Source organism: Eleutherodactylus coqui, chromosome 2 (genome assembly GCF_035609145.1).
Source record: "Eleutherodactylus coqui strain aEleCoq1 chromosome 2, aEleCoq1.hap1, whole genome shotgun sequence".
NCBI lineage: Eukaryota > Metazoa > Chordata > Amphibia > Anura > Eleutherodactylidae > Eleutherodactylus > Eleutherodactylus coqui.
The window spans coordinates 310,576,987-310,591,228 of NC_089838.1; the positions used below are offsets into that span (position 1 = coordinate 310,576,987).

The window sequence follows — 14,242 nt, forward strand, 5'->3', positions numbered from 1 at the left end:
ATCCATTACTTTTACCTGAGAGAGCTTCCCAACAAATGTCTGGATAGTTAAAATGGAAGGACTATGCTGGTTGTAAAATGCTTACTATGCCTAGCGCCTACAGCCATCGCTTGAAGATGCAAGAGGCCCAATGTAAAATCTGTACAGGGACCCCCTTCAGGTATTGCAGTGTAGCAGATCCTGGTCACAGTTGTTCTATCTGTTTATCAGTCAGTGACTCGTATACAGAGGATATATATATACACATATACTGCATATAGTCACTGATATCAGGCTACATTCCCACTCGGCTTTGCTGCATTATTTTGCTGGGGATTTATAACAAGGTCAGAATAAAGTAGCAGGACTCTGCGTGTGACTTCGGCCTTCACAGACGATAGTACAAGAACCCTTCAGTTCATCCAGTTCTCTCATGTTTTCATCTAAAATGGTCCCCCTGAATGACCCACAAAGGACCCTCACTCAGTCAGGTGCCATTTCCAGAGCTGCTGTTTTACTATGTGGTACAAAAAACTTTGTGCCCACTTATTCACCAGGGTTGGGGATTCCGTGCAATATTTCCTAGATCTATGATCACACCCGACCTGGGATCCCATTAAATAATATTCAGGCCATGCACGGAGCTCTCTATGTCAATTAAATCTTAACCAATATATTTTTTCCCTACAGTACATAACCTTTCTTCAGCTATGGATGATCTACATACGTCATTAAAGAGTAAGTCAACAAGTGAAGTGACATTAGCAAATGTTTTAATGTTAAAGCCTACCTGACTTTCTAAGTGACTTCTCAGACTAAGCTACTATGTGTGTCCCTGAGGAATAACACTGTATTTGGCCATTATATGACTTGTTTTACAAGTCGCAGTGGCCGCCACCATTTTTCCTCAGCTTCCCCCATTGCTGGCCATGGCATGCATGCTCCTCCTGTCTGTGGCATGTGCCATGCTGTGACCTACTGTCAGTCTCACTGCTCCATGGAGAGCACACACATGCCTTTAAGACTACGGTCTTAAAGTGCCAGTGCTCATCCTGTATTTCTGTCCTCCCTCCAATCTCTGAGCACCTCTGGTTATTTCAAACACCTTCCCACTAAGGAAGGTACCTAAGCTTCTGTCCTCTTTATCCAGCTGAAGATGCTACTTGTTTATGCTGATTTCTTGGTTTCCAACTCCTTTGGCTTTACCCTGACTGCTTTGCATTCTCCACTCCTGACCGTGGCTTGTTGTATTTGTAGTGTCATGTGATGTGTGGTAGTTATGTATTACATGTGTGCTGATGTCTGTGCTGTGTGTTACATCAGCCTATGTCAGTTGTGTGTATTGTCTCTATGTAGTGCTAATCCCATTGCATTGTTGTGTTCTGTTATGTGTATTGACTCAGACAGGTCTCTTAAGAGGTAATGTCTGGTGTCTGGTTTTGTATCAGTTTAGTCTTGCTATGTGTATTGTCCTTCCTAACCTGATGTGGAGTAAGTCAGGTGCTAGGGGGAGGAGCTAGGAGATGTGTGTAGTCAGTGGACATTAAGAGGTGTTGATGAGAAGAGCTGAAAGAGAGTTGTAGTTGAAAGTGGAAGAGAGAGAGCATGTGTTCTGGAGGAGCAGTGTACAGGTCTAGTGAGGAGAATGTGAAGGAGTCAGAACTTCTGGAGGTCCTCGGGGCTGGAGCTCAGGCCCCGCTCTGTGGCCATGGGAGGCCTTTCCTCGGAGGAGTGTGAGGACCAGATTCTGTACCCTTTGAGTAGGCAATGGCAAGTGTATGGAACTCTCGTTCATCAACCACACTTTTGAGACTGTGTGAGTAAGTGGTCAAGAATGACTGCAACGGAGAGGAGGAGGAACCTAAGGGAGAAAGTGAGAGTGGCTGTGGAGTGAACCCGACAAGTAACGGTAGCACGTTTGCACAGGTCCAACAGATACTGTAGACTGCAGATATACAAGACAGGTAAAAGTGACTTCTGGATACAAACTTGTTGATGGAAGAATCCTCTGACAATGGAGTCTTGCATTGTAATGTTTGAGACTGTTAACTATGGAAAATTGAAGTAAAGAACAACTGTCTACCTCTGGTTTAAAAGTTAACTCTTGTGGACTTCATTATTTCATTTGGAATATACAAATATCACATGTAGATAATAGATCACAGCACACACTTCACCTTAGACATACAGGGAAGACAGTTCTCACCAGGCAGTGCACGCTCATCAGCAATCCTGGATCCTGGATAGTAGTTTGTGCAGCAAAATATGTATGAGAGCAGCACTCCGGGGGTTCAAATCAACGATTAAATCTTTATTGTGCCCACAACAACGTTTCAACCCTCCATCTGAGAACTTGAGAAAGACCCTCAGATGGAGGGTTGAAACGTTGTTGTGGGCACAATAAAGATTTAATCGTTGATTTGAACCCCCGGAGTGCTGCTCTCATACATATTTTGCTGGAATATACAAATAGGTACTGCCGTCAAGAGTACAATTTAGGTAACAAACTTTATTCAGAGCTGTTGCTATTCAGTGGCTCTTGTGTGCGGCTGAGACTACTATACTTTGTATCGATGGGGAGCTGATGGTACAGCCACCCATTACTAAATCCCAACCTTTACCCCGCTGCAACAGCTCAGAGGGGTGACCCTGGGCACCTGGCTAACATTTAGAGCTGGGAGGGATAAGTTCTGGCTTGTCACGGAGGCACTTACCAGGCTCTGGTCTCGGAGCGATGACACGCAGCCAATATCAGAGTAGGATCGCAGGTCAGCTTCGACACCCCTAGGATAAGGAATGCCAATAAACGAGTTGATGGGGGTAGTAGGGATTATCACTTGTGATGCCACCGCTCCCACACACCAGTATGCTACGCGGGGGAGAAATGAACACAGAGACTTGTGTATAGTACCTCGGGTCCTCAGGAATGGTTAGGCCCCCGATATAACTTTTCCTTGATAATAAACTTTTACAACAGGTAATGCAGGTACGATTCACTGTAAAACGTCAGCAGGCTATAGCTTAGAGGTGGGGTGGATACTCAGGATGAATATGGTCCAACAGTCCAAGTTATCTGTATGTCACCGGTCCTGGATTGGGAGCACTCCAGAGAAGGAAAGGGGGTAGGGATTGCTCCGCAGACTCTCTGGCAGACAATTATTAACAGGAAGGCTTAGTCAATAAACACCCGGCATGGCAGGCGCGTGGGTGTGACACAGTAAAGTACCTCTGTACGGTGATCCTAAATATGGACGGCCGCACAGGAAAAGCCTGTAGTGTGAACGGGTACCTATTTAGAACGTTTTGTAGGGCTCTCTCTCTCTGATGGTAGGACTCACCCCTTTCACATCCACACTCCAAACGCTACGGGAAATCGCTCCTCTTCTTCCGTCTTCACCTACATGGAAGCTGAAGGTGCTTCCATGTGGCTCTGTGTTAGCACTCTCTCAGGTAGATAAGAAGACCTCTTCCCACTCTCAAATATTCACATTTATTACCTCACTTGTACCACATAACAAGACAAACTGATACATTTACATGCAGGCAGTAATTTTATTACTGTTAACCTCTCAAGCGCCGCAGCTCTGCAACACACACTGGATATGACAGGACAAGCTTTGAACAGTGCATCTACATAGGACAAAACATGTATGACATTTATGGAGGGGACCAGGATGGTGTTTTGGACCACTACACTGCCATCGTTCCCGGCCAAATGATAGACCCTGCCCACTGCATATTGACCATCCTCCTGTCTGCTGCCTGCCCTGACTCCTGGCCTGTTCATCCTGTGCTGAACCTGCTCTGTGTGCCCTGACATCTGGACTGTCTCGTGTTGAAGTATGTGCTGCCTGCCTTGATCCTGGACTCCTTTAACTATGCCTCTGTTTATACGCTCAGGTACTGTGTCTTGGCCTCTAGTTGTGTCAGCAGCCACATACCTGGGAGCGCTCAGCTTCTGGGCCATCTACATGCTGTAAATGTAGCACATTTCACGGGAACATGTAAATGTCATGGTATTTTGTTTTTCAGAGAAGACTTGTGAGAAAGGATGGAAGCAGCTTGATGACAGTTGCTATTTCCTTACTGTAGTTAAAACTACCTGGGCAAAGACCAGAGATTCATGTCTCAAGAAAGGAGCTGACCTTGCTGTAATCACCAGTGAGCGGAAGCAGGTGAGATAATTGTACAACATGTGAGTGCCATGTGGAATATTAGGCTGGGTTTCCACAGTGTGCTTTTACCATGTTCTAAACTTTTCTGTGGCATTTAGGCAGTAAATATTATGTGTGTAGCCAGTGAGAGTTGGAGATCAGTTTCACATTGTTTAAATATTCTGATTCCCATCTGCTATGCTACAAGATAAAGATGAACCAATGGATGATGGTGGATGTGGGGTAGTGCAGGACAAACAAGGCAGAGGCCGCGAACCCAGGAAAACAGAAACTAGAAATTTACTGAACATTTGGTAACAGATTACAACTTATCTTTACTGCAAATCATAGTACAGTGATACTTTGGGCTGCGAGTGCCTCAGCTTGTGAGCTTTCTGACTTGTGAGCAGGCTCTGTCCTGAATTTTTGCTCTGACTTAAGAGCAAAAACTTGGGTTACAAGCCTGCTTCCGCATTGCAGCATTCCTTTCAATGGGGCCGCCGCCAGCAGCGGAGGCACCATTGAATGCAATGGGCTGCCAGTAACACCTATCTATCTATCTATCTCCTGTTTATCTATCTCCTATCTATCCATCTTTCTATCTATCATTTATCTATCTCATATCTATCTATCTCTCTATCTATCTCATATCTATCTATCTATCCATCTTTCTATCTATCATTTATCTATCTCCTATCTATCTATCTATCTATCTATCTATCTATCTATCTATCTATCTATCTATCTATCTATCTATCTATCTATCTATCTATCTACCTCATATCTATCTATCTATCTATCTATCTATCTATCTATCTATCTATCTATCTCATATCTATCTATCTCATATCTATCTATCTATCTCATATCTATCTATCTCATATCTATCTATCTATCTCATATCTATCTATCTCATATCTATCTATCCATCTATCTCATATCTATCTATCCATCTATCTCATATCTATCTATCTATCTATCTATCTATCTATCTATCTATCTCTGGTATAAGTTATACATCTCCCTGGATTTACTGTATATAATTTCACCCTTTACACACAAAAAAAAAAAACGCAAAAATCGAACAGACAGCTCTTGAAAATCGCGGCGTTAGGAACACCGCATTCAAGCGCAGGTTTGAGTAACCTCACTAAAATCTATGGGAACGTTGTACCGTGGTTAGTACAGCGCTCGGGACACCGAGCTAATAGCGGTAAAAACCGGTTTGTGTGTGTGAGAGTGGCCTGCGGGGCTACAAACAAATTTCCATGTAGTGCAGGAAATGCGTCATGTTTGAAAAGATTACACCAAGGGGTAGATCATGTATGCAGCATGATCTAGATATGGGTACGGGGGAGTGTGAGGTGGAGGCCCAGGTAGGGGGCCCCTGAGCTGAACCTTTGCACCCGGGCCCCTGAGCCTTTAGGTACGCCCCTGTCTGCACCTGTTGCTTCCTTTGTTCCTAGCTGCTCTCTCTTTTTCAGATATTCCTTACAGCTATATCTGGTGCTTCTACATACAGACGTTATTGGATTGGACTCCATGATATGCATGAAGAAGGAACCTGGACATGGATCGATGGAACACATTATGAAACATCTTACAAGTAAGCTTCCCAAGAAGATGATAAGGTTGAATAAACCTATAAATGTATAATGTAGGAAGGAAATGAACTTTTTGCCAAATACAATTAGTGACTTTTGCATCCAACCATCTTATATAAAGGAAGTCCATCACCTATTTTTTGGCCTACAAACTGAATATACTATACAATGTCCTAGAATCTGACTACACCATACAATGTGTGTGTTATGTGGAGTCCATAGATATATTTATGTCTTTGCAGTGTAGCTTCACTGTTCAGATATGAGTCTGTAGCTTTATCCTGCACCATATGCAAATTAGCCCATCCAATCGGTGGTCTGGCGCTGCCCGTGGTCCGGCTCCCTCCCTCCCCAATGTTTGAAAAACTGCCACATTCCATGTTCAGTGATGTCTTCAGCTCCCCTCTGTGGAGATGACATACGTTCCACCATTACTGCATTTGCACCGCACAAGCGTGACATTAGTCCCGGCCAGGAAGGACTCACAGGGCATGCGCCGGATCATCCACTGTGGAACAAGTGTAGTACCAATTGTCATCCCCAGCGATCGGAGCTGGAGACTTCACTAAGTGGGGAATAGGGTTTTTCAAACTTTGGGGAGGGAGAGCCCGGATTGCAGGCAGCGGTAGATTGCCCACCGGATGGCCCACCGCTAAGTTACATATGGCGTGGGATAAATCTGAAGACTAATATCTGGACAGTGAAGCCACACTGCATAGAAATAAAGATATCTATGGATTCCACATAACAGCACACATTGTATAGTATAGTCAATTTGTAGGCCCAAATGTAGGCGATGGACGTCCTTTAAAGGGGTTGTCCAGTTACCAGGCAACATTCTCCCTTGTTCTTGAGCCCTTATTATTTACAGATCTTACTTACAAAATAGAGCTCTAGATCAGATTAAGGCCTCATGCACACAGCGGGTACAGATTCTGCTTAGGGAATCCCGCACAGAATCCGGCCCTGACCATGGGGATGACCCTGCGTATCTGTATGTGCAGACAGCCTTCTTCGCCGGCGTCTGTGCGGACCTGTCTTCTTGTGGCTTCTCTGTACTGCAGATGGTCCACATGGCTCGCCGTCGGACATGCGCAGTGCAGATTTTTTTTTTATTCCCACGGAATCTGCAGCCTATCTGCAATGTCAATGAATATGTCCATGGTTCGGACAGCTTCGATTGACTTCAATGGAAGCTGTCCGTGCAGTAACCACAGGAATGCTATGCTGGGTTATTGCTGTGAAACCTGGAGACTTGACAAACGTGGGGAGCTGGGAGGGTTAAGTGTTGGCTTCTCACGGCAGCGCTTACAAGGCTTTCTTCCCAGAGGGATGACACGTAGCCAATGCCAGAGCGGGATTTCAGGCCACCGTCGACACCGCTAGGATAGGGAATGCCAATAAACAGGATGATGGGGGTAGCAGTTGTCCTGGGTGACGCCACCATTCCCACACACCAGTATACCAGACGGCAGAGAATAATCACAGACACTGGTGCATACTACCTTGGGTCGCCAAGAACGGTTAGGGCCCGGTATAAACTTTACTTGGATTAATCTTTGGCAAAACAATTATTCACAACAATTCAGGTACAATTCTTCACAAGTGCAGGTAAGAAAGGAAGGCTAGAGGTCAGGGAGGATGCACAGGATGAAGCCGGTCCTACAGTCCACGTTATCTGTCAGCTACCGCTCTTGGACTGGGAGCATTCCAGAGGAGGAAGGGGGTAGGGTTCACTCCATAGACACTGTACTAGTAATTATTTACTGTTAGGATTTGCACCCCATACTAGAGACGCATGGGTGTGACTTGCAGTATACTTCTACACAGTGATCTTTACTCTGGACGGCTGTGTAGGAAAAGCTTGTGATGTTGAATTAGTACCTCTGCACTGGGTCTTGCCAAAAAAAGTGATTACAGTGGTGCCTTGGGTTAAGAGTTTAATTTGTTCCGTGGCGAAGCTCTTAACTCAAAACACTCGTAAGTCAATTCGTTTTCCCCATTGAAATGAATGAAAAAGCCAATAATCCGTTCCAGGTCGCGAAGCTCTCCCACTGATTTCAATGGGGATGGCATTGCCCCATTGAGAGCAATAGGACGCCGGCACGCCCACAGTGATTTTCAGGCAAGGGCTTTAAATATAACCCTTCCCTAAAAATCATCCCTAGCTGTAGTAAAAAAATTAAAAATATATATACTCACCTGTCTGTCGGGGCTCAGGCACAACTTTCCGCTGCTTGTTCTCCCTGCACTGCTCTGAAGCTTTTCAGCAGGCTGGGATTAAAAATGCAGGAAGAACAAGCAGTGGCTAGACATGCCTGAGCCCCGGCAGCGATAGACAGGTGAGTATCTATTTTTTACTACAGCTAGGGAAGATTTTCAAGGAAGGATTTATATTTAAAGCCGTTCCCCGAAGATCACTGCAGGGGTTGCCAGCAGGCCACTGCTTTCAATGGGGCCAGCAGCAGCAGCGGCCCCTTAAGAGCAAGGCTCTTAACCCAAGTTTTGCTCTTAAATCAGAGCAAAAATTTGTGAGAGAGCCTGCTCTGAATTCAAAAAGCTTGTAAGCTGAGGCACTCTTAACCCAAAGTATCCCTGTACTTACAAATGTTCTCTCTAAGGGTGACTACCCACTACATTTTTTTTTCACTGCGAAATTCGCAGCGTTTTTTTTTCTGCAGGGGTCTATGGGACTTGTAATGTTAAAATCGCGTTCGCGTAAAATCGCAATTCACGGTAAATTGCAATCACGGTTTTAACATTACAAGTCCCATAGACCCCTGCAGAAAACCTCGTACCTAGGTACGAGCAAAAACACGCGTGAACACAGCTGCGTGCTTGTTGTCAATGGAGCTGTGGCTGCTGCCGGCAGCTCCATTGAAAACAATGCTCTGTCGGCCCCCTGCATTCTTTTTCAGGGAAGGGCTTTACATATAAGCCCTTCCCTGAAAAAGAAACATTTTAGTGCAAAACAAAAAAAAAAAATAAAAAAAACGTACCCCTCCGCCACTGCTGTGACCCCCGCGGGCATGAAGAACACACCTGCCGCATGCATCAGATGTTTCCTTCACTCTCGCTCGTTAAAAGAATTCCCTGCTGCTACATCTGCCACATCTGGCAGATGCAGCAAAGGGAATTCTTCAATTCTCCACCGCAGCTGTCACACATGACAGCTGCGGTAGAGAATCCTGCTGCCGGCATCCAGTCTATGGCTTTTCAGGGAAGTGTTTCTTAAGCCATTCCCTGAAAAGCCATTTAAAATAGTGAAAAAAAAAAAAATAAATAAACAATACTCACCTCCCTTCAGCTGCCAGGGAATGGCAGGGAAGCCGCGACTTCTGACTTCTGGCGCTGTCCCCGGCTCTGTAGTTCTGAGCTATCAGCAGCCGGGGATTTAAAATCCCCACCTGCTGGTAGCTCTGATGGTGGTTGGCTGAAGTGCTTTAGCTCAGCAGCGCTACAGAGCCGGGGACAGCGGCAGAAGTCTCTGCTGAGCCCTGGCAGCTGTCAATGGCTTTGCAGGGAAGGGCTTCATAAGCCCTTCCCTGAAAAGCCTTTTAAAATAGTAAAAAAAAATAATACTCACCTGCCGGGGCTCAGCGTTGACTTCTGCTGCTGTCCCCGTCTCTGTAGCTCTCAGCTAGCAGCAGCCGGGGATTTTAAATCCCCGGCTACTGATAGCTCAGCAGCGCTACAGAGTCGGGGACAGCGGCAGAAGTCAACGCTGAGCCCCAGTAGCTGTCAATGGCTTTTCAGAGAAGGGCTTCATAAGTCCTTCCCTGAAAAGCAATTAAAAGTAGTGTAAAAAAAAAAAACTTACCTGTCTGCCGCTGCTGTGTCCCCAGCAGAGGAATTCTTCAATTCTCTACCGCAGCTGTCACACATGTCAGCTGCGTTAGAGGTTTCGGCAGCCGGCAATTGATTTCAGGGAAGGGCTTTGAATATAAGCCCTTACCTTAAAATCAAGTAAAAGTGGTTTAAAAAAAAAAAATGGATACTCACCTCCCTTCAGCTGCTGGGGCACAGCCGCGTCTTCTCCTGCTGTCCCCTGCACTGTGGTGCTGATCTATCAGCAGCCTGGTCTTTTAAAATCCCCGCCTGCTGAAACAGCTGAATGTGATTGGCTGAGGTGCTCAGCCAATCACAGGCAGCTCTCACCAGATAGATCAGCACCACAGTGCAGGGGACAGCAGGAGAAGACACGGCTGAGCCCCGGCAGCTGAAGGGAGGTGAGTATCTATTTTTTTTGCTTTTTAAATCACTTTTACTTGATTTTCAGGGAAGGGCTTATATGTAAAGCTCTTCCCTGAAAAACAATTCAGGTGTGCCAGCAGACCATTGTCTTCAATCGAGCCGCCGGCAGCAGCAGCACCTCCATTGAAGTGAATGGCTGCATTTTTTTTTTTACACCAAAATTTTTCCTTTTCAGGGAAGAGCCTATATGTAAATCTCTTCCCTGAAAAACAATTCAGGTGTGCCAGCAGACCATTGTCTTTAATGGAGCCGCTGGCAGCAGCAGCAGCTCCATTGAAGTGAATGGCTGCATTTTTTTTTTACACCAAAATTTTTTTTTTTTAGGGAAGAGCCTATATGTAAAGCTCTTCCCTGAAAAACAATGCAGTGGTGCCAGCAGACCATTGTCTTCAATGGAGCCACCGGCAGAGGCTCCATTGAAGTGAATGGCTGCATTTTTTCTTTTACACTAAAATTTTTCTTTTTCAGGGAGGACCCTATATGTAAAGCTCTTCCCTGAAAAACAATTCAGTGGTGCCAGCAGATCATTGTCTTCAATGGAGCCGCCGGCAGCAGCAGCGGCTCCATTGAAGTGAATGGCTGCATTTTTTTTTTTACACCAAAATTTTTCTTTTTCAGGGAGGACCCTATATGTAAAGCTCTTCCCTGAAAAAAATTCAGTGGCGCCAGCAGACCATTGTCTTCAATGGAGCCGCCGGCAGCAGCAGCGGCTCCATTGAAAACAATGCGTGCATTCCCTATGGTGCACGCATGTCCTATCTTTGCAGGCACGCACCTGTAAAACACGGACATGTGCACACACCATAGGGAATGCATTGTTGTAAATACAAGCGTGTAAATACATGCTCGTGTGAACTCACCCTTGGGGTTTACTTCACTCACATCCAAACTGCAGTTGCTACAGGAAGTCTCTCCTTTTCTTCCATCTTCACCACAAGGAAGCTGAAGGTGCTTCGATGTAGCTCCGTGTTAGGTGGTACTCTTGCAGCTTCAGAATATGGAACTCTTTGAAGATGGACCCTTTCCAGCTCTCAAACACTCCTATATAAACCTCTACTCATACCACATGACATGACAAACTGATACATTCACAGGCAGACTATGATTTTATTAGAGTTAACCTCTCAAGCACCACAGCTGTGCAACACACACACTGGAAAAGACAGGACAAGCTCTGCACAGGGCATCTACACGAGAAAAACATGTATGACATTTATGGAGGGGACCAGGATGGTGTTCTGGGACACTGCACACTTCACATCACCTTTTGACCCTACATTTGGTGTATGTGGTCGTAAATCTCCTGAGATATATGCAGAACGTAACTATTGTTCTTTTGCCTTATTCCAGGGTGCTATTGACATAACGTTTTTTGCAATGTGGACTATAGTGTAGTAGACTCCACCATACCTTCCAAATTTGGATCAACAAAAAGGCAGATGATCTGTCTTGTGCCCCTCAGTGACCCCCAGCACAGTAACTGTCCCCCAGTGAACTGTTTACAGTACTTGTACACCTCTAAATAATAGTAGATGTCAGCTCTAAACAGTGATAGCGAATACAGTGCAGTTACCTGCAATTGTCATAAGTAATGTTTTCTCTGATTGACATCTGCTTTTTATTCTTTGTCCAGGCCTAGATCGCCATGACAAGCCTCTCATTGTCTCTGCACAATACAAATACCTATCTCTGCACACTTTCCCAATTCTGCCACTACCACCCAATGAGCCTTTCAGTAACCCCGTCTAGTACTGGTGATCTTTTGTGACTTTACAAAGTAATATTCCCCTCTGTGGCCCCATTTAGGCATAATGCCCGATTCTGTGACCCCAGGCACAGTGCACCTATTTTGTGGCTTCAGGCATAGTGCAGGCCTCCTCTTCCCATTTTCCTGCTCTCAAACCTCAGTCAATTAGTAGAACATCGACTGCATTGTCTATCGCCATCCTTCACACGGGTCTCAGGCTCCCATATGGAATCACTTCTGTCTTTCATCCTTTGTGATAAATTCACTTTGTGTTTTTGGACACTTTCGGACAATTTTTCTGAGCTTTTAAAAAAGATGTGTGGTCTAAATTGCTTTAAATTGCAATGAATTGCGATAAATATTGGCACGATCGTTGGCGTAAAGTAAGTCAACTATTAAAGGGGTTGTCCCGCTCCGAAACGGGTTTTTTTTTTGTTTTTTTTGCATAGGCCCCCGTTCAGCGCAGGACAAACCCAAGGGATGTGTTGAAATTAAAAAAAAAAATTTTACTTACCCGAATCCCCTCTCTGCAACTTCTTCCTTCTTTTCCTCCAAGATGGCCGCCGGGATCTTCACCCACGATGCACCGCGGGTCTTCTCCCATGGTGAACCGTGGGCTCTGCGCGGTCCATTGCCGATTCCAGCCTCCTGATTGGCTGGAATCGGCACACGTGATGGGGCGGAGCTACGCGATGACGTGTAGAAGTGGGCGGAGCCAGAACACCGCTCGTGCCCGGACCGACCAGAAGGGAGAAGACCCTTCTGCGCAAGCGCGTCTAATCGGGCGATTAGACGCTAAAATTAGACGACACCATTGAGACGGGGACGCCAGCGCAGGGAAGGTGAGTATATAACTTCTGTATGGCTCATATTTAATGCACGATGTATATTACAAAGTGCATGTATATGGCCATACAGAAGTGTATAACCCCACTTGCTTTCGCGGGACAACTCCTTTAAGTGGCCTAAATTCAGACTAGACAGTCTTAAATTACACAGATTTATCATTCAGCAGAGCTAATTTGAAAATCTGGCACATTGTAAGGCTATATAACTTTTAGCCAGCATTAGTAAATAAACCCCAGTGTGTCCGGTGAAGACGGGGAAAGAACCCACGTACAGAGCGCAGCTGTGCGAGAGATTGAGTCCTGTGTGAGGGATAAAAATAGAGGCTGCTGTAGAAATTCTACTGAGGTTTGGAACAAGGAGCGGGGATCTGGCAGGGGTGGGACATGCCTTCGGGGACAGTCGTCATAATCCAAGACTACCCTGCAAGATCCAGGACAGTTGAGACGTATATAATAGGAGCCTATTCGCGACACATCCCGTTGTATGCCTATGTGGTGGGATTCTCCCAACGTATACCACTGATGTGAAGATGTGACCAATATCTTTAATAATGATCAATTTCTTTTCAGGCGTTGGATAAAAGGAGAGCCAAATGATTGGGAACAAGGCGAAGATTGTGCCCTATTGCAGGCCTTTGGAGAGTGGAATGATATTTCCTGTGATTATGAAGATGCCTACGGGATTTGTGAGAAGAGGCTCTGAGCTCATCTTAGACATCTAGAACTTTATAAATGAGGATGAATTATACTTCCGATGTCATTTATCTCTGCATGATTTATGTCTCCACTGTTTATAGGGTCAGGAGCTCTTAAAGGGCCCTTCCCCAATTTCTACATTAACTTTCATGTTTGTTTTTTGTAAAAATGAAGACAAGGTTGAATAAAGTCTTCTTGTCTGGGCCTTTCCTAGTGTTTCTGAACCCCTTAGTCTCAAGTCTATTTTTTGCCCTAAGTCAAGCGATTTTCATTATGGCATTGCAAGAGCCTTAACTTGTTGACATAGTTGTATGAGGGCTTGTTTTTCGGACAAGTTATACATTTTAATGTCACCACTCTGGGGTACATATTATGTGTTATATGAAATTTATTACATTTTTTTTGGTGGGAGATGGTAAAAATGTTCAGAAGTTCCTCCATGTTTTGGGGGTTTGTTTTTACAGTGTTCACAATTCAACAGATATAACATGATAACTTCCTCTCCTGGATCAGCACGATTACTGCGATGCCAAGTTCAGGCCTCATGTCCACGGGCACGCACGGATTCCAAGTGCAGAAATCCGCAGCAGAATCCACTTGTGCCCGCAGCCATAGACATGTTATTCACCTCTCTGGATACGGTGCGGGTCTGCTCTGTCACGGCCATAACATTTTAATTTTTTCATCAACGGAGCTCTTTTGGGACTTGTTTCTTGCAGGAAGAGTTGCACTTTTTATTGGTACTATTTGGAGGTACATGGGACTTTTGAGTTGCTTTTTCTTATGCTTTTGGGAGATGAACAAATGAAAATTAACAATTCTGGCATTAATTTCTTAAAATATTTTTTATTATATATAACTACTTAAAGGGAACCCGTCACCATGTTTTTGAAGTCCTCACTGAGAGCACCATAAGATAGTGCCGGTCACATTGATTACAGTGGGTGGAGGGGGGTTTCA

At 45.0% G+C, this 14,242-nt stretch overlaps 1 protein-coding gene across 1 annotated transcript in view; it reads left to right on the forward strand.

The window, feature by feature from the left end:
* Positions 1 to 13,500, forward strand: part of LOC136610860 (hepatic lectin-like) — a 34,309-nt gene extending 20,809 nt beyond the window's left edge. Inside the window, exons 4-7 of the mRNA XM_066590059.1 lie at positions 670 to 717; positions 4,012 to 4,154; positions 5,618 to 5,739; positions 13,157 to 13,500. Coding sequence (XP_066446156.1) covers positions 670 to 717; positions 4,012 to 4,154; positions 5,618 to 5,739; positions 13,157 to 13,289 — 446 coding nt within the window. The 3' untranslated portion in view covers positions 13,290 to 13,500. The remainder of the gene's footprint in view (positions 1 to 669; positions 718 to 4,011; positions 4,155 to 5,617; positions 5,740 to 13,156) is intronic.
* The last annotated feature ends 742 nt before the right edge of the window (positions 13,501 to 14,242 follow it).